We start from the raw sequence: 21,986 nt of genomic DNA on the forward strand, positions 1-21,986 counted from the left end.
TTCAGCTAAATATCTGTTTTCAAACTCATTTCCCAAGCAACTAATTTTTACCTTCCATATGACAAAAAACAAGGTCCATGGTTACTTAATATTAAGAAATTATTTTTACATGTAATAATGGCACTGTGGCTATAGTTCAAGGTATGCATCATTCAGAGACAAACGGAAACATTTATGGATTAAACAGTATGATTGATATCTGAGTAAAATTTGCTTCAAAATAATGGGGGGGGGTGGAGTGCAATCTATAGACAAAAAGCTGGCCATATGCTGAAAATTGTTGAAGTTGGGTAATGAATGTTAAGTTGGTTTATCTACTTTTGAAAATATTCAAAGTTTTCCCTAATAAACTGTTTGTCTTTTTTTTTTTTTAAAAAAAAGTGAGAGAGAGAGAAATCTAATGATCATAATATAATTGATCCACAGTCTGAAAGCAATCCTTTGGTCTAAAACCACTTCTTCCCTTGCTCTCAATTAAAATGAATTAGATGACCTTATATAATACTCTTAACGATACAAAGCTCAACCTTCTAAGTTTATTCTCCAACTGGGAATAAACTTAGATACAGTATCTTTTATTTATTCTAACACAGACAAAACACTATCATGGATAAAACTACAAAAAGAATTTTGCTCAACTCCAGTGAGCAAATTCTTCACAACAAAATGACACTAACAGTTTATGCAATGTAGAGAAGTAGAAAATAAATAAAGGAGGAAAGGAAAAAGAGAAAAAAACATGAAAGCTTGCAAAAGAAAACTACAAACAGCCCGTAAATTGGTTCAGATACCTAAACGTATCTAAATAAGGGATTACTCTCCCACCCTTCAGGTTATAGCTCTTAATTAGGTTCCAAATGTCAGCCCCCACCAACTCAGACCCAAAAGTATAAGTCAGCAATGAAAAAGATACTAAAGATCAGAATGAAGAATTAGTACAGTGATTCTCATAAAGTCACCTAAAACAGAGAAACAGGACAAACTGGTTACTAGTTTCTACTTCATTCAACCCCACCCTCACTGAAGGACCACCAAATTCAGAAGTATCCCAACTTGACAATAAGGTCTTTTCAGATATCTCTTATAACTATAGCCATTGTGCTGGTTTGGAGTTGTACTTACCCCAGAAAAACATGTTCTTAAATGCTAATCAATTCCTGTGGGTGTGAACCCATTGTAAGCAGGACCTTTTGATAAGGTTACTTCAGTTAAGAGGTGGCCAGTCTCAATCAGGATAGGTCATAATCATATTACTAGAGTCTTTACAAGCAGAAAGAAATTCAGACAAACGGGTACAAGGATATAGTTCAGTGGTAGAATTCTTGCCTGCCATGCAGGAGACCCAGGTTCAATTTCTGGCCCATGCACTCCCCCCCTCCCCCAAAAAAACAAATAAGAAAAACAAAGTCTGACAAATTGTGCTGCAATAACAGGATACTTACATGGAAAAAAAAAAAAAAGAAGAAATGTGACCCCCACCATACAGGATACACACACACACACACAAAAGAAAGAAATTCAGACAGACTGAAAGCCAGAGGATGCAACCAAAAGCTGAACATCAATGGAACTGGGAAGAAAGGGGAGTGACTAGAGACATCGCCATGTGCCTTGCCATGTGGCAAGCCAAGGACCAAGGATCGCTGGCAGCCAGCCCCAGAGTGCCTCAGTCTTTGGCAGAAAGCACCACTTTGATGATGCATTGGTTTAGGCTTTTTCTTTACCTCAAAACCATGAGCAAATACGTTCCCATTGGTTAAGCTGACCCATTGCATGGTATTTGCCTGAGCAGCCAAGAAACTACAACAGCCATGATGGTGTAAAACCTATCTTTAATCAACCAAGATATAATATTCTAGTGTACTCACTGCCAGAGTACTTACTGTATTATTTTTAAAGTTATACATGCCCATGGAAAAAATAAAAAAGTACAAAAATCTATGGTGTGAAAAGTTTAAATCTCCTCCCCTTCCCCTCACCCCAGAGGTATTTGTACTCCAAGATGAACATTATTAACTAGTTGAGTATCCTTCCAAAACCCGGAATTTCTTAAACTGACCCATAAACATTCAATTCAAGGACCCACGTTAAAAAATAATAACAAAAATAAATATTACTATAATACAAGATGAGGGAATTACAGAACACAGTCCTTTGAACATCTGCTAAAAACTAAAATCTGATTTTTAAATCATGTTTTCCTAAACAAAATTAAAATATGCCTTGCTAATATCTAAATCAACAGATACCATATCCAAAAAACACAATCAAGAAACAGTGTCCTATCCTCTTAATAAGAAAGTCATTCTAATTTGTAACTTGTTAAACTGATCTGAACTTTAAATTTCAAAGTACCTCATTCACACTTTTCTTCTGCCACTGATGTTCCTGGGTCAGTCATCGTCATACTTACTTCAATCTATGCAGGCAAGGGACATCTATCATCTATCAGATCTTCATATTCCCAGCACAGAAAACTTGCACTTAGTATACATTCAAGTATTTGTTGCTCTGACGACTTACAAAACAATATGGAAAACTGATACAATTATATGTAATGCTTCAATTTAAATACATAGGATTGTGGATCATGCATCCTTAAATAAACTCCATTAATTAACTAATCTACAATCAAATACGCATGAACCCTAAATAGCCTAACCATAATTTCAACTCTTAATCTAGTGATATTTTAACATAAATCAGCTGTCTGGATACCACATTTCAAAAATATTAATAATGCACAATGTTATCAGTCAACATCAATTTCAAAGAGCTCAAAAGCAACACAATGACTTTCAAAATAAAAAACACAACAAAATCCTCTCAAATCTGTAAAGTAATACTAATACCATATAAATAAAAAACGTAAATGATATATTCTAAGCCAAAAAAAAACATTTTTTACTCTGTCATTAGCCAAGTACTGAACCTTCATCGTGGTTTAAAGTGTGTCACCCACTACTACATTTATCACCTAAGTCACAAAGATACATTTCTCAGGAAGTTTTTTTAGCAATCTAAAATATTTAAAGGTGGCAAGCAAGTGAACCAGGTCATCTCAACTTGTACTGGTTCTACAAAAAGAGCTATAATCCAGAATGTAAAAAGTGCCTGTTCATATTCCTGCAGTTATAATTTGTGCCCAGATATGCAAATATTTTTCTGTAATCACTCACTATATCTTTATTATCAGAAGTGAATCAAAATATAACGAAAGCACTTTAATGCATAGGAACTACATGAGATTTTGCCCAGGTCAACAACAATGACTATAATTGTTTAGAAGACAACTTTCCAAACTAGAAAACACTTTCTAAAATCCATCAAATTAAAGACCTAATTTTTAAACACAAAACTAACCTTTTCAGTACTGGAAATGAATATCTTTAAGTGCCAACAAACAGAAAACACACATAATACAGAATGATTTTAGAAATCAATATCCAAAAAGTATAAGTATTAAAAAAGCCACCTCTATAACTGACCTAATAGCTTTCCTTCCTACCATTTATATGCAAGCAAACCAAATTTAGGGAAATATGTGCTTTAATAGATCTTTACTTCCATTACCTAAAAAAATTTAAATGCCAACTATTTTAACACTACTATCTACTAGGAATAAAGAACATACATTTTTAAATGATAAACAACACATAAATACTTCTAAGTATTCTACAAAATCTTTCTACCAAATAATAGAATTATAAAAAGTTTTAATGAAATATACTATTTAAAATAAACTTAAATTGGTATGAATATACTTCCAAAAATAAAAGACTGCTATACCTTTATTTTGCTAGCAACTGTTCACTGACAGGATTTCTCAGCCCACTAGCATTATATTATCACTATAACTATACCTTAAAGTATTACTATATTTATACTATATATTACTGAATGCTATACTGACTCAAATCCTTATCCTAATGAAAACAAAACTCCACTATAAGTAAAAAATAAGGATCTTGAATTATTATGTTACCAGAGATTAAGGGTCCACATTAGTTTAAAGAATAAAGTGTTTAAGATCATGCAATACTTCAAGAACTCTGATTAAGCAACTACTAGCTGTTTACCACCTTATTTTAAAGAGATTACTACAAATATATTACTAATTTATTTTTTACACCAAAACCCCAAGCACTATATATCAAATGATAACCCTACAAACAAAATTTCTTTCAATGATTCTCAAACTAGATGAATCTTAAAAAAACATTTACAGACCAAGATAAATCAGCAGTTTGGATAACGTATCCTCACACATGGAAAAGGAATATATAAGTTTGGAAGCAAGTGAGAGAAGCTCATCAAGTGATTTTAAAAAACTTTTATGTCGAGTTAGATTTTTTTAAAGCCTGCAAATGTAAATAAAAAAAAAAAAACGTGAAAGAAGATCCAGTAGTATATATAGGAATTAGAATTTTTGAAAATAAGTAGCAATCGCTAAGTTCTGTCAAGTAAAAAAAGTTTTTTATAGAAAGTAAAGACTAAATTGGTCTTTTGAAGGGGGTGGGAAGAGTGGCATGACAAAAAAAAAATCACAGCTACAAAAAAAAATCCTGGGAGTTATTCAATTCCATTATGTGCCCTCAGTTAAATAGACTGAACCTATACAGGTAGAAAAGCCAACTCTTGCTTTTAAGATTTTCAAAGAATAAGAATTCTGATACCAACATAGTTCAACATTCACAAAAAAACATACTGTTTCCAAGGACTGTTAAAAAGATGGATGAAACTAAATAATTCAATACTACCTATAGCATGACTCCAACTCATTCATTCTATTGAGAATCCAATTCAACACAGGGTACAAGGCTATATAATGTCAAGCTTTACATTACACATTTCACTGGTTATGTTCAGGCTCACAAGGATGCCACCAAGAATCACATGAGGTTGCAAAAGCCTATACCCCAGAATGTTTTATTGCACTTAAAACAGTTACTTTAAAGCTGATGAGTCTTGACCTAAGCAGATAGGACAGTACAACGACTCAGAATGAGGTAACGAAGATTTTTTTTCTTTAGCTCAGCAAAATACTTGGTAGTTTATCAATTACCCTAATATTATGAAGCTATAATTATTCCCCAAAATATAATGAAGCTCGACATTTCACATTCTCAATATGTTACTAAATTCAAATATTAAGCAAGTAATGCACACCTTCACAAAAAAGAAAATACTCAGTTCCTTAAAATTTAAAACCAATAGCACATAACTGCAGAGTTCAACATCACAATCTGAAACCCAATGTTAAGCATCATGCACTGGGAATCCACCCGAATATGAGCATTTTGAGATGTGAAGTCACCAACTAGCACTTTACACATTACCCACATAAAACATCAAATTTAGTTCTTCATTATCACTACAAAAAGTAACAGATTTTTCAAACTTTTCCAAACGATTAATTATCTTTGCAAATAATTTTGTCAATCCTACGTTAGACCGTCAATAATCACACCAAAATAAAATAAGGCTCTGTTCCTTTAAATTTAAATCTTTTGTTTAATCTTTCGGAATGACAAGTTTGACAGTGGTTAACTATTTTTAAATAAAATATTTTTAAGTATTCAAATCGAAAAAAGTTTTTCAAGGCAGGAGGAAACCAAAAATCATTAATGCTTAAATCATTCCAGACTTAGTTACTATTCATTTTTCAAAGGTAATTTTAATGATGCCAATTAATACGTACACAAAGTTTAAGTTTTCTGTATTGGTCAAAGAACCTAGGCTTAATGAAAAGGATTATTTCAGTTTAGTTTTCTGGCCATTATTTGCAATCAAAATCCCTTATATTTAATTACTTTAAAGTACAAACAGAAGTGTAATTAACATATAAAAGGAATTAATGTCTGGGCTAAACCAAACTAGAAACAAAAATTCAGAAACAAACAAAAAATCAACGTAAGAATAAAATGCTAGACTTTAGTCATTTCAAACTTCCTTCTCAACTGCAACAATAAACCTAAGTGTCAACTGCAAGGCTAAGGATTTCAGCTAGAAAGGAAAACACCTAATAGATGCAACACCATTGCACGCACTCCAAGTTTCATGGTCCCAATTAAGAAGAAAGCATACAAATATCATTTCAATCAGATGTTGGTCAGGAGATACAAGCTGATGCAGATAGATTGAGATCCCAAAGCCTTTGTTCAATAGCTTACGGATGGGTAACTAAATGTGCTACAGGTTGATAAGCATTTACTAGGCTTATGAATGCTGCTTCCAAGCTCGGGAAAAGCACAATAACTATTTACAAATAACCTTGGATAATTTTTATTAAACATCATCGAGCTACACACTTCGAAGGAGAGGCCTATTCATCGGTACTATTTATTTCCATGTTTACCTCTCCTCCCTCCCCCAAACCCCCCCTTCACTTTCTCCTCCCACCCTGTCCCGCCATCTTGGGCCGATAGGAGCAGCCATTACTTAACTAAATGACAGCACCAACAACTTTCCACAGAAACAAACAGAGGCTACACCCCGAATCCTCCCCGGCCTCCCCTGTCAGACACACAGGAAACGGAGCTCCAGGAAGAAAACGCATTCACAAATAACTGCAATATTTCTATGGCAGCAAGATCCAAAAAGTAAACAAGTCACCTAACTTCAGGTAAAACACACACTAATCGAGATACATGTCAACAGCCCAATGCAAACTCCACTGTCCTAAACTACGAACAACTTCCCCCTTGTGGGAGCAAGGACATGATAGAGCCCTAAATGTTTGGTTAACCCTACACTTCACGAACAACCTGCCTGAACGAAAAGAAAAAAAACTGTGGAGCAAACAAGTCAAGTCAGAAATTTGGAAAAATCTGCACATATTTACGACTCCCTGACCCTACATAGCCACCTTAGTGATCATCGGCCTACCCCCCAAAAGCCATAAAATAACAGGCAATTTTGTCAACCCAAAAGAGCCCGGCCCGAAAGCTTTGCGGTCTCTGTTCCTCGAGCTACGAGAGAGGGGCGATTTCGCCAGGGAGCGAGCGAGAGGTATCCGGGGGTGGGGGGGTGGGGAGCAGAGGCAGGAAATAGTTTTCCGGAAGCCCCTCGGCCGTCGTTCGCCGCCACAATGAGCGCTGGCCCGGCCGCGAGACCGCGGGACCCCGGACGACACTGCGCGGGCCGGGGAGACAGTGTTCGCGCTCCAGCCCGCCAGAGCCCGCCACTGCCTTACCTTGCCCAGTAGGGCCTTCGTCCTGGCGCCATCTTCATGAAATCTCACGAATCCGAAGAAACGGCTGTGGGAGAGACACACGCGGCTCGTTAACACTCCGGGAACGCCACCAACCCGTCCCTTCCCGAGCCCGAGGCCCCGGCGGAGCGGAGAGCGCCAAGCCGAGGTGCCCGCCCAGCCGCCGCTAGAAACAAGCAGTGCTCGGCCCTCCCCGGAGAGCGGCGCCAGCCGGTCCGGAGCCGACCGGGCGGGTGACGGCGGCCCGTACCTGTCCAGTCCGCCGAGCGCCTCCCTCTCCTCGGCTGTCAGGCTGGGGGACGCCTCCTCGCTCTCACCGCTCGCTTTTCCCGCCGCCATTTTCTTTTCCTCATCACCGAAAGCGGCGGCGGCGGCGGCGGCGGTAGCGAGCGACACTCCGCAGGATTTCATGGAAACGCAGCGAATTCACAACTCCAACGGCGACACCCCCCCGGGCCTGGGCCCGCAACGATGCCCCCAATCTCCGCGCGGGACCGGCACACCAACTTTATCGCCGCCTCCTCCTCCGCCGCGGACGGCAGCGACGAAGAATCCCAACGCGGCGGCGGCGAAGGCGGCGGCGGCAGGGGCTGCGGAGCCCCCGGGTCGGCAGCAGCAGTGGTTCGGCTGTGGGGTCACATCGCGGGGGTGGGTGGGGGGCAGCCACGGGCGGGGACGGCGGGAATGACCGGAGCGCGCGGGGCTGGGGGACACGGAGGGGATTCGTTGGAGACACAAACTTCCCCGGCACCAGCACAAAGTTGTTGTAATTGTGTCACAGAACGAACCCCACGCCGCCGCCGTGACCCCCCCTCCTGGCCCGGCCGGCGCAGCCAATCGGCGCGACCGACTCATGTCATGTGACCTTTGTTGACTCACGTCAGCCGTGGCTCCACTAAACTTGCTAGCTGCCTGAGCCCCACCCACCGAATCGCCGCCTACAGGGGTGCGGGACTGACGCCAACTCCGGAAGGTGGTTGGCTGCTGGACGTGTCTGTCGGGGGAAGGGTTGTCACCGGGAGGGAGCAGCTAGTTAGGTTGTGCTAGTTAAATACAGTAGGGCAGAGAATGGAGGGTCCGGGCCGTGTCACCTCGGGAGCCGCGGCGGACTCGGGCGGGGGAGGGGAGCAGTAAGAAAGGGCGAGGTCCGGCACCGCCCGCGGCGGGCGGGGACGCGGTGGACTGCCTTTTACTGCACGGGACCCCCAGAACGCGACTCCGACCCTCCTGCGCTCCGAGGATCCCGGAGCCTACACGGCTTGGTAAGGGTCGCGTCGCCAGGAGGCGGCGCACGACCCTGGACCTCCGCCCTCAGAGGAAGGCGCAGACTTTTGACACTGCTGGAAATAATGGCCTCCTCGAGGATCGCGCTTCGGGAGCGGCTACGGGTCCAGCGGCCAAGGTGCCACCCTAGACCTGGCCCGCGCTCGCGGCCCCTCTCCCCTCACCCGTCCCCAAAATGAACGGGCAGTGGTCCCCGGACCTCCGCCTGTGCACCCCAGGCAGAGGGAATGAAGAATCGGCCGCGAGGTCTGGCTCGCTGACCATCGCTCCCTACCGCCGAAGGTCTGTTGGCGGCTGTTTGGGGGCAAGTGTTCGTGCTACCTGCGTTTCCCTGGCATTTTATGAGTAGTTCATGATAGTATTGTAGGAAAAAGCAATGTTGAAAAATTGTTAAGCGGGATCCACAGGGTGTTGGATTGTATTCCTCTATCTCATTGGGGCCTTGATGGAAGAGTAGGGGCTGCTTGTGGGCATGCCTGAGAGAAGCCATAATGAAGATCTTTCTTACAGTTTGCAGCCCAGAAAAGCCTTTTCTACCCTCGCAACATATAGGAACCGTTGAAAATAAGATAACACCACTTTCTTGTTCTTACCGACTTTCTGGTATAGATAATAATTGGTCTGGCTTTCAAGTCATAGAATAATTGGGAGAAAAAAACATGCTTTCCATCAATTACTCTTCAAAAGATGAATGAGACAACTAATATAACAAGTCTGTTACAAGGCACACACCGCCAATCCTTAAAGTTAGGAAAATATTAAACAATGGACATCTGAAGACCAGGCTCCCTTGTAAACATGGAGTTTAGTATCTTTTCAATAATAAGTTTCCACCTGTAACTAATAGACAAGATGTATTTAAACTTGAATTTCAAGATAAGAAAACAATTCAATGCTGATTCAGTAAGTCATAACAGCATTCAGTGGGAAGCTGTTGAAATCCCAACTGATTTTGCACACAGACATGCATTTAAATTGTTCCCCTGAGACTAGTAACTAGACTAACAAACCCTAGTTTTATATAGGTTATATTTCATGTTTAATTACTTTCTGTGAAATACCTGTTCTTCATGGTAATCCATTTTACATAAAGGCAGAGTATAAAGGGCTGAATATTTTTTAACAGCTGAATTAACACATACATTGTTAACTGTGTTACAGATGATAACCTTCAAAGCCTGTAAGATTTTTGACACCAATACACCCCACCCCCACCCCACATACACACACACACTCTGGTTTACACAGGCAGAGCTACAAATATTACAGTATTTGGTCATAAGAACAATAATGCTACCCCCCCACCCCCACTCTGCACCATCCTTCCCAAACACTTAATCATTCTATGTAATAGAACAGCAGAATTGCATCCTATTAGGATAGGGGTTGGAGTCAGAGAGCCCAGAATTTGAATCCTTGCTGTAAGCAGGCTGTGTGACTTTGGGAAAGTTACCTGTCCTCTAAGCCAGCAATTTTGTCTATTGCCCTTACAGGTATCTATCCTCCATCATGCAGCACTGGACAATTTTCATATAAATCCTCACATCACTAAATAATTTGTTGGGTCTTGCCTGGTTTATAATCTGTCGTATCTGTGAAGATAGGTATGGAGCCCCCAAGGTTTAGGTCTTTCACTTGAGAGAGAAATGGGAAAGTAGAGTTAATGATTTATAATCATTATTTCTATGAAAAGTAATTCTGAAAACCCATTTGAGGACAAAGTGATGTAACAGAAGGAGCACAGACTATGTACTCATACAGATGTAAGTTCAAATCCTAACTCTATTACTCCATAGAGGGTGATGTTGAGCAAGTTAGTCTAATTTAAGTTTGTTCCCTCATCTGTAGGAAAGAAAATATAGCCTCTTCATAGTATTATTTTGAAGATTAAAGGCCAGAAGGTAGGTCAAGTGTCAAACTCATAATATGCATTCAGTAAACCTCAACAAAATAGGAAGGTTGTCATTTCCAAAATCGTTTCCACCTTTCACATCTGGGTTCTAAATTTATTGATTATGATTTTACTAATCCCTTCCTCCTTATTTATCCCTTCTCAAACTCCCTATAATCCCAACAAATAAGCAGTTCTAATCCACTTAATACCTGGGGCATATAGCCCCAACATTGCTATATCCCCCTCTACTCCAAAGTTGAACCTTATGTTACTTCATACTGATTCTCGTTTCATAATTCTAACTTAATACACTAGGAGCTCAGGGGAGTCTAATTTAAATTTACCAAGTGAGTATGACTAGATAAATCAATATTTTAAAATTATATAAGATCTTGTGTCATGTTGAGTTAGATTATGGACTAATTAATGCATAATTTATAGCAATATTATGTTAATGCTTATGTAAGTATCATCAATTAATACCAGAAAAGAAACCTATTCAATTATAGAAAAATAAATGTAACTTCCTTTTAAAAAAATACTTAACCTGAAGCATTTACAGGTATGTAGCTCATTTATAATGTTATTGTCACATAGTCTATACAGATAATAAAAAGTCACAACAGAGTCATGATTTATCTGGTCTTATAAATAGAATCTGTACTTACCCTTTATGTCTGGATCAAAAATAAGTTCAAAAAACTATACCAGTTCATCCCATATTTACCAGTGTCATCAAGATTACCCAATTGATATCAAAACATTTTGATGACAGAAATAAATGCAGGGTTAGGGCCGAAGGAAGATAGGAAGCTGTTCTGGTTTAGCTAATGCTACTGGAATGCAATATACCAGAAATGGGTTGGCTTTTACAAAGGGGATTTATTAAGTTACAAGTTACAATTCTAAAGCTGTGAAAATGTCCAAATTAAGGTATCAACAAGAGGATACCTTCACTCAAGAAAGGCCAATCATGTCCTGGGTTTCTCTGTCATATGGGAAGGCATATGGCAATATTTGCTGGTCCTTCTCTCCTGGGGTGGTTTCAACATGGCTTCTCAGCTCCTGCAGATCCTTCCTTAGCATCTCCCGGGGCATTTTGTTTCCAAGTGTCTGCTCTCTCTGTTGGCTCTGAGCTCTCTCTGTTTTCTGCCTTTTATTCTCTTCATAGAGGGCTCCAATAACTGGAATAAGACACACCTTGAATTGAGTGGTTCACATCTCCATGAAAACAACCTAATCAAAAGGTCCCACTCAACAACAGGCCTGCCCCCACAAGTGTGGATTAGGATTGAAAGAATATGGCTTTTCTGGGGTACACAACAGTCTCAAACCAGCACATTCCACCCTCTGGACCCCAAAAAGCCATATTCTTTCCATCTTCAAAATACATTCATTCTATCACAATATCACAAAAGCCTCAAACTATTTCAATAACAATACAAATATAATACAAAGTCAAGAACAGTACAAAGTCTCATCAAAATCACTTACAGGCATAGTTTACCCTAAGGCAAAATTCTCCTCTAGCTGTGGACCTGTAAAACTGAGAAGAAGTTATCCAATATACAAAGGAGGGACAGTCATAGGATAAACATTTCCATTTCCATAGGGAGAAATTGGGAAGAAAACGGGTCATAGGACCCAAACAATGCTGAAAACCTGCAGGGCATACTCCATTATATTTCAAAGTCTGAAAGTCATTTATAGAATGATGTTCTGTCCTTGCGGCCTAAGAGAGCAGCAGTCCCGCCCTTTCCAAGGGCTTACCTAGTGGCCCCTCTCTCTCCAAACACTAGGGCAAGGGTTGCAGCATTGGGGAGCATTGGGGAGACCACCTTGTTCTCAGCAACACTCTCCTCAAACATTAGTAGCACCTGGATGTCAGGATGCCTTGACTGCCATCTCCGGGGCACATGCTGAAACACTTCAGAACAGTGGGGTGATGGCCAGCTCTCCCCGCTCCCTGGGGAATGTACTCCATCCTCTCTGAAGCCTGAGACTACAACACTTTTCCACTCACCCTCTCCCTCCAGGACAAACTTATCCTCTCCACATGCATGGGTGGATCTGCTCTCCTGGCCTGAAATTTCCTGGCTCCAGACCTTAGCTTCCATGGTTCTACATAAGAAGTCATTTTTCCTTCATTTTTTCCCTCTTCTGTCCCTTTCAGTACAGACTGGCAGTGGTTCCATTTATACAGATCCGACAGCACTCTTGTCAGTTTTCCATTCAGTATACAGGGATCACAATCATCAAACAATGGGCTTTCCACAAATTCTTTCTGGATAGCTCCATCTCCAATCCTGGCTTTTTCTGAAATGGCTGACTGGTTCTGTTTTGGTTTGCTAAAGCTGCTAGAATGCAATATACCAGAAATGGGTCAGCTTTTATAGACTTTATTATGTTACAAGCTTACAGTTCTAAGGCCTTAAAAATGTCCAAACTAAGGCATCCAGATAAAGATACCTTGACTTCATAGAAAGGCTGATGTCTGTCACATGGAAAGGCATGTGACTGATTCCAGCGGCTTTCTCTTTAGGTGGCTGTGGGTCCTGACTTCACTGCTCTGGGTTTCATCTCTTAGCTTAGCATCTCATGGAAAGGCACATGGCAATGTCTGCTGGGCTCTGGTTCCTGTCTAGCTTCTGTTGGCTCTCTCAGCTCCTGGCATTTCCTGGGGCTTCTGCATTTCCAAATGTCTAAGCTTTCTCCTAAATGTTTCCCTGTGTTGGCTTTTTTAAGTACTCCAGTAAACTAATCAAAACCCACCACAATTGGGCAGAGTCACATCTTCATCTAATCAAAAGGTCACACTCACAATTGGGTGTGTCACATTTCCATGGAAACAACCTAATCAAAAGGTCAGACCCTAAAATATTGAATCAGGAGTAGAAGAACAAGGTTTTTCGGGGGTACCTAAGAGTTTCAAACTGGCACAGTTTCCATGTTCAGTTAAATCCTCACATGGGGTACTATTCTCCAATCTTAGCTTTTTCTGAAATGGCTGACTGGTTCTGTTTTAAGAACAGTACTCACTTTCTGGAAGCCCAGAGTTTTTCAGACCATCAATCTCTGCTTTCTTTGTACACAACAATTCAGTTCTCAGCCTATCCCTTTCTTCTCACATTTTACTATAAGCTGCAAGAAGAAGCCAGGCTGCATTTTCCATTGTTAGTTTGAAAATCTCTTCAGCTAAGTATCCCAGCCATCACTTTCAAATTCTACCTTCCATCCAACACCAGGGCTCAATTTTGCCAAATCTTCTGCCACTTTAAGACAAGCATCACCTTCCTTACAGTTTGCAATGACATATTCATCGTTTCTTTCTAAGCCCTCATTGGAAGAACCTTTAGCTTCCATATTTCTGCCAACAGTCTCTTCAAAGCAAACTAGGCTGTCTCTATCAAGCATCTCACAATTCTTCCAGAATCTTCCCCTTATCCATTTATAAAGCTATTCCAGCATGTTTGGTATTTGCAAACTCAGCAGCACTCCCCTTCTGGTACCAAGATCTGTTCCTGTTTGCTAATGCTGCTGAAATGCAATATACCAAAAATAGGTGGCTTTTACAAAGGGGATTTATTAAGTTACAAGTTACAATTCTAAAACTGTGAAAATGTCCAAATTAAGGCATCAACAAGAAGATACCATCACCCAAAAAAGACCAATCATGTCCGGTGTTTCTCTGTCACATGGGAAGGCAAATGGTGACATCTGCTGGCCCTTCTCTTCTGGGTTAGTTTCTACATGGCTCTCTCTTCTCCCTCAGGTCCTTCCTTAGCATCTCCTGGGACATTCTTTCTCCAAGCATCTGCTCTCTGTGTCCACTCTGACCTCTCTCTCTCTCTGTTTTCTGCCATTTATTCTCATCATTGAGGACTATATGGGATTAAGACCCATCTTGAATTGGGCAGTTCACATCTTCATGGAAACAGCCTAATCAAAAGGTCTCACCTAACAACAAGCCTGCCCCCACAAGAGCCAAGTACAGATAAACTTTCAGTTATTACAAAAATTTCAGTTGTCCAAATAGTTTTGAACTTCTGCTTCCAGAAGGAGCCTAGATCCCATAACTACCAGGAGCCTAACTTCCAACCCCTCTAGGCTATAACTAGGCACCTTAAACTACCACATGCACATATATATACACACTCACAACACCTTCACCGGGGATACTGGACTTCCACCACCACCCAGCTGTAATGAAGCACTGATTCGCCTCCCTGCTAAGGCCATATCAGAGGAGGTCTAGTGGAGAGTCAGGACTTTCATCTCTGCCCAGCAATAACAAAGCTACCACCCCCACAGTGTCAATGGGAGCAATGTGCAGAGCAGTAATGAGGCACTCCTACACCTCCCAGTCAGGGTGGTATCAATAAGGGCCTAATGGAGAGCCAGAGATCCCACCTCCGCCCAGCAGGAGCAAGATGCCTCTCTCTCCCAAGTGTCAACAGAGGTGGAGTGGGGAACTAGGCCTTCTCTGTCCACCTGTCAGTAACCAGGTGGGGCTCTGCCTTCCCCCACTAGAGTGGTGCTAGAAGAAGCTTATTAAAACAGAAGATTTAAATGTCTTCCAAAGTCTCGTGACATAATATCTAAAATGTCCAGGTTTCAATAGAAAATCACTCATCATACCAAGAACCAGGATAATCTCAACTTTAATGAGAAGAAAATCAACAGATGCCAGCACTAAGTGAATCCAATATTCTAATTATCTCACAAGGATTTTAAGTTAGCTAACATTAAAATGCTTCAGTGAGTAATTACAAACACACTTGAAATAAATGAAAAATTAGAAAGTCTCAGCAGAGATAAAGGAAGTTTCAAAAAAGAAAGTAAAGATATAAAGAAAAACCAAATGGAAATTTTAGGACTGAAAAATATAATAACCAAAATTAAAACCTCAATGTAGGGGTTCAACAGCAAAATGGAGGAGATAGTGGAAAATCAGTGAACTTGAGAACAGAGCAATAGAAAATACCCAATCAGAACGACAGAGAAAATAGACAAAAAAAGAACAGAGCCTCAAGGACCTGTGGGACTATAACAACAGATCTAACATTTGTGTCATCAGAGTCCCAGATGGAGAGGAGAAATAGAACAGAGCTGGAAATGTAAGCAAAGAAATAATGGCCAAAAATATCCCAAAATGACACAATCCCTGTTCTGAAACTACTCTTACTTGAATAGTTGTATAAATAAACTCTATACTACAATACGGAGTGATGATCTTTGCCCACATTTCTGTGGGTGCTCATAAAAAAGACATTTTTCAGCCAAGAAAACCAGGGAAGGCTTCTAGAGAATAGAGGATGGATTCATAGGGTCTGGAGGTGGTGTAGGGATTGTGCCTTCTAGGCAGAAACAGCAACATTTTTTCTGTGCAAAAGCACAGAAGCCTAAGAATGTGAAAGTTTTGGTAAATTCAAGATTAAGTATGGCTGTGGCCAAGAGGGTGAGGGAAGAATCAGGAGATGAGTTTGGAAATTTAGGCAGTGCCAACAAGAATCTAGAATGGCATACCAAAGAATTGTACCAAAAGTATTAGTGAACCATTGAAGAATTTTAGGCAGGGAAATAATAATGGTAAAGTTGCTGTTGGAGTTATTTCTGCTGCTTGAAACAGATTTCCTGAACTATGCATCTGGCACCCAACTCAATGAATATTGGCTAGCTGGATGGCAGCCTGACCCTTTTGCTAGATGAGGGGTCATAAAACTGAAGCCTATGGGCCAAATCTGGCCCAACATCTGTTATTGTAAAGCCATTCCATCAAACATGAAAATTGCATGCAATTCAAATTTTAGTGTCCATAAAAAAATGTTTTATTGAGCACAGGCTCACTTAATCATTTGTATATTGTCAATGGCTGTTTTCATGCTATAAAATGGAGATTAATACTTGTAATAGAGTCCATACATGCTTCTCTCATCACCTCGCACTGCTGATCAGTGCACTATAGGTCATGGTGATGCTGTTATAACTTGGCAACATTTTCAGTGCTGTGCATATCTCACCATGGTATTTAATTTTATAGCCCGTACATCACTATCATATCAAAACGAGAAAAATGGACTTCAAATGTCATGTTTTTAAGACACAGTGGAGTATGGATTATTTTTGTTATCAAATTTGATGGCAAAGCATTTATTATGCAATAACATGCAGCTTTACTAAAAGAATACAATATATCTTAACATTATTGGATTAAGCATTCATCACAATATTCCTGACTGTTAGGAAAGCAACAGTGAGAAAAATTAGAAAATTTATAATGGAATGTTTCATCACAGCAGAATTTCTTTTTTTTTTTTCCTTTTTTTTTTTTTTACATAGGCAAGCACTGGGAATCGAACCCGGGTTGCAGGCAAGCTTTCTTGCCTTCACAGAAATAAAAAAAGAAAAATGAGGCTGCAACCAAAGTAATTTTCTAAGTTACCTTGCTTGGAATTTGCTTTCAGTTACTTTGACTCACTTCTTAGCCAAGCAAAGAAGGCTATTTACCAATCTTGAGATAATTAAATTGAGTTTGATTGCAACAGCAAAAGAAATGTGTCCAGAGAAAATGAAGTTGTTTAAGACTATTAAGAAGAACAGTTTCTTGAAGAGTTGAGGACATTAGAAGCAATATCAATAGTCAATTAAAAATAAGGCAAATAACTTTGAGTGGTTTTCCTTGACTCTTGATTGAGTTAACAGATATTCCTAATACCACTCAGTTGTTGTTTATTCAAGGAGTCAATGCCATGTTTGAAATGACTGAAGAATTAGCATCTCTGAATAATGTGCATGGAAGTATTTTCAAAGAAGTTGAGAAAACACCAATTCAGTACAATATGAAGTGGAATCTGCTAAGATGTGTTATCACTAATAGTGGTTAAAACATGTAGATCAGAAAAATGCCTCCATGAACAAATTTATAAAGCTTATAAAAATGTAAGGTGTTTAAACCCTCTGGCTATTCATTGTATTATTCATCAGCAGTTAATTTGTAGTAAATATTTCAATCAATCATGTGTTATTGAACCAGTATTGTCAATAGTGAACTTCATTTGTTCTTATGTACTTAACTATTTATGAATTTCTCTGTCAGAAATAGAAACTGAGTACTCTGACTTGCCCTACCATACAATATATTGATGTCTTAGCAGTACAAGGTTGTAATGTGATTCTTTTGAGCTCAAGCCAAGATTGAAATTTGTTGAATGAGAACTGCCCTTACCCACTGTTATTGAACAATGAATGGCTTTGCAAATTAGCTTTTCTGCAGTCCTGATAAGTTTCTTAACAAATTTCACCTAAATTACAGAGCAAAACAGCATTTGTATGTGAAACTTATACTGAACTCCAGTGATTTTGATGGCAACTACCATTGCTTGAATTGCAAGTAATGTCAATCCACTTTATACGCTTATATAATGTGAAGAATAAAAATAAGAAGCAAGATGTTTATTCCTATATAAATTCACAGCAGATATATTTTCCAAGCTCTAACTATAGTTCCAAACATCATTTTTCAGATCTTGAGGCACATTCAAAAGAAATTTCCGTATTTCAAAATCCATTTAATTGTACAATTGAGGAGGTTCCATCTAAACATCAATTGGAAGTGATTAATCTGCAATGTAATGACATGTGAACGAACAGGCAACATCAAGAGAAGAATCTAACAGAATTCTGTAAATGCCTTGCAAGTGATGAATATGCTCAATTGAAATTGTATGCGCATGGATTGATGTCAGTGTTTGGCAGTGTCTGTGTGAAAAGACATTTTCAAAGTTGAAATATGAAAAACTACATTACAGCTCAGAATTAGCAATATAATTTGATGACAGGGAACTTTAATTTTGAACTTCAACTAAGTAAAATATTATTCAAAAATCAAAGAGTCTCATTCTTCTCATTAATGGACCTGTATTACCAGAAATTTTACTCAATTATTATTAGACTTTTAATTTCATCAATAAAATATTCACAGAAATTTGTTTTCTCTTTTGTTATATGTGCCTACATAATTTTCTTGAGTTTTGCCTGCAAAACATGTTTGATTTTTTTTTTTCTGACAAAGACTCAAATATTTACTATCTAGCCTTATATAGAAAAAGTTTGCCAGTCCCTGGCCTAACAAATTGGCTCAGTGGGAACTTCCAGTGGAAAATCATATATTGCTATTTGTCCCTAAATGCATCCTAGCCTACTTCTTACAAAAATCCCCTCAGTACAGAGAAAAAGACAAGATTTCACAACATCAAATATGAAAACTGACAAGTAAATAAGGATTGGATCTGGGTGAAATTTGTGTGGTACATGGCACTAAAGGGCCAAATTGAGAAAATTTTAGTAAATGTTCACTTTGGCTTCATGTCCTCAAACAGACATTGACTGTAAAGGGTAGAAAGACCATTATTTAAGGCCAGCATTCCATCTCTTGATGGCCCACCATCTTTTCCTCAACTCAAAAATGTCACTTTCTCTACTTTTGAAGGATGCTCACCAGAATACTAACCCCCCATCCCCACGTCCTTGACACCCCTCTGTTTCCCATTGTTTATCTAGGCAGATGGATAAAAACAAGTGGGCAGGAAAACAGTGAGAGATTGGGAAGAAAAAGAAGGGGATTTACATTTAGGGTATAGTCTCCATAACCATGGCCATGAGACCTATGCAGTTGCACAGAGCTCTGTGATTAGAAGGATCCCATGCTAGCTTTAATGCTTTTCTTAATTTTTTAACAAGGAATCCCACACCCTCAACTTGCAAATAATTTTCCCACAATTTATGTAGCCAGTCTTACCAAAAGCTTTTAGAAATAGGTCAGCAACTTGAAGGTCCTTAAGAAAATTGTGCTGTCAAGTATCACATTAGTAAGGAAGATGTACAAAAGGTGAAATTAAACTGTGTGTACATTAATGGCCCTTCCAGCTGTAGACTTGAGATGGTGATTCTGCCAGAACTTCCATAGATAGATGGTAGGTCAAAGATAACCAGCTCAATCTGCCTACAGACAGATATTGAGCCCAGAGAAATCTTGTCTTATTTGAAGGTGGAGAGAATAATCAACACAGAGCTAGAAGAACAGCACAGCATCTAGAAAAACCAGAGGTCTCTTCTTCACCCAGATCCAGAAAAAAAAAAAATGTAAAAACCTACTGGCATTCTCAAGGCTTCAGAAAAAAAAAAATTAGAAAGAAGAAAGAGATGGGACTGAAAAGAAAATCCATCAGGATCAGATGAAAATATAGGACAGGTTAAGAACACTTGGTAAGTAGTCCAAAAACAAAGGAGCATAAAGTACACACCAGAGACAGTAAAGAACAAAATTAATAAGAGAGAACATTTAAGTCAATGTCAAGAACAAAGATGATGCTAAAAAATTGAATGGAGTGTATAAGGATAAAGAAATGGAAACAATGAGAGAGAAGATGATAGTTGTGGAGAACGAAGAATGGAGACCCATCATATGTATAATTTTTGTTCCTAAAAGAGATACATAGGCAAATGGAAAAAAATAATAAAATATGAAATAAAATGGAAATTCTTCATCTGTTGAAGTACAGTATATGTTGGTTGAAAGAGCCCACCATGTTCTAGGCAAAGTCAATGAAAGAGGGCATAGTTGATCACATCCTGGCAAACATTTTAAGCTACAATATTAAAGATTCTGTAATTATTCAGGCAAAAAAATAGAAATCAGATTGCCCAGATGAAAACAAAAGTCAGTATGTCCGTAGACATCTCCATTACAACTTTGATGCTGAAATACAGTGGGGCAATATCTAGAGTTTTAGAAAGAAAATTTTATGACCCCAAAAGATAATATATATCACAGATGTCTCTCAAGTGTAAAGATGCCAGAAAAATACTCTCTGATATTTAAGGTATCATAAAATGCAACACATTCTTTAAAAAATTGATTTATGATGTACATTGCAACCAATGAAGTCATGAATTAAAACTAAAATCTTGAGAATGGGAAAGTCATGGAGGAGAGCACTGTCAGGCCAAAGGAGAAGTGCTTCTAAATAATTGTGCCACATCCAACTATAAAACTGAATTTGAATCTCAAGATTTTTTCAAAAATTCTATTTTGAATTTTAAAAATAGAAATAAAGATATCTGAGTCTAAAATCTGAGTTAATATTAACACAGATGAGTAAAGAGATAAAAAATTAATTATATATTTCAAAAAGGTGTTTAAAAATATATCATTTAATTTTTGCCCCATTGAGTAGATGAAAATAAATTAAAATAAAGCTTTTGAAAAACCAAAAGTTTCTATCAGATAATAGAAAGGTATATGAAGTAAAAAGAATAAGTTTCTAACCCCACAAAGGCTAGGTCAAACCTACTTAAAATTAGGCCTAAGAGTCACCCCAAGAGAACCTCTTTTGTTGCTCAGATGTGGCCTCTGTCTCCAGCCAACATAACAAGCAAACTCACCACCTTCCCCCTGTCTAGGTGGGACATGACTCCCAGGGGTGTGGACCTTCCTGGCAATGTGGAACAGAAATCCTAGAATGAGCTGAGACTCAGCATCAAAGGATTGAGAAAAACCCTAGAATGAGCTGAGACTTAGCATCAAGGGATTGAGAAAACCTTCTCAAACAAAAGGGATTGAGAAAACCTAGATTGCTTTGAAGAGACTGTGGGTAGAAATATGAACTCTAAAGATACTTCTGTTGAATCCTTAGACAGAAATGAGGAACTTGTTATCACAGGTCGGAAGGAGGGTGACCCTTGTTTTAAGATGGCAGAGAATCTGGAAAAATTAAGTTCTGTGCTGGATGGAAGGGGAAACTTGAATTTGATGATCTGGAATGCTTGGCCAAGGAAATTTCTAAACTGAATATGGAAAATGCATCCTGGTTCCTCCTTGTAGCTTATGGTAAAATGTGACAAGAGAGAGATAACCTAAAAACTGAACTTTTGGGTACAAAGAAACAAGAAATTGATGGTCTGGAAAATTCTGGGCTTCCAGAAAGTGAGATCCTAGAAAAGAGTGCCCATCGTGAGGATTTAACCAAACATGGAACCAATCAGCCATTATAAGACAAGTGAGGATTGGAGATGGAGTTATCCAGAAAGGATTTGTGGAAAGTCCTATAGCCAGATGGTTTTGATACCTATATACTGCATGTCAAGTCAACAATTTTTTTGTGTGATACCGGTATGAACAGAACCACTGCCAGTCTGGACTGGAAGGGACAGAAAATATAAGAAAGAATAGCCTCAGAGGCTGAAACATGGAAGCTAAGGTCTAAAGCCAAGAAACCTCAGGCCATGAGAGCAGATCCACCTGTGTATATGGAGGGGGTTAGTTTACCCCAGACGCAGAGGGTGGGCCTTCCACTTTGATGTTCAGGAGAGTTCTAGTGCCCCAGTCCTCAGAGAGTGTGGAAAGCCAGCTGCCTTTCCTCAAAGGAGCTGTAAATTTGTAACTAAAATAAATCCCCTTTATAAAGCTGGTCCATTTCTGGTGTATCACATTCTGACAGTTTTAGGAAATTAAAACACCACCCAAAATGAAGAAAGAAAAAGAGAGAAAGGCATGCCAAAGGGAAGGTTTATAAAGTTTAACAGTCTTGCAATATT

General features: G+C 39.1%; 1 protein-coding gene across 4 annotated transcripts in view; it reads right to left on the reverse strand.

The window, feature by feature from the left end:
• The window catches only part of KDM6A (lysine demethylase 6A), a 295,823-nt gene extending 288,005 nt beyond the window's left edge, over positions 1-7,818 (reverse strand). For 2 of the 4 annotated variants that reach the window (XM_077145579.1, XM_077145578.1), the window contains exons 1-2: positions 7,464-7,818; positions 7,196-7,259 (exon numbers count right to left, since the gene is read on the reverse strand). In XM_077145579.1, the coding sequence (XP_077001694.1) occupies positions 7,196-7,259; positions 7,464-7,624 (225 nt within the window). In that variant the 5' untranslated portion in view covers positions 7,625-7,818. The remainder of the gene's footprint in view (positions 1-7,195; positions 7,260-7,463) is intronic. The other 2 variants (XM_077145577.1, XM_077145576.1) reach the window with 1 other exon arrangement.
• Between the last annotated feature and the right edge of the window lie 14,168 nt (positions 7,819-21,986).

The sequence above is a fragment of the Tamandua tetradactyla genome, chromosome X, assembly GCF_023851605.1.
Source record: "Tamandua tetradactyla isolate mTamTet1 chromosome X, mTamTet1.pri, whole genome shotgun sequence".
Classification (NCBI taxonomy): Eukaryota; Metazoa; Chordata; class Mammalia; order Pilosa; family Myrmecophagidae; genus Tamandua; species Tamandua tetradactyla.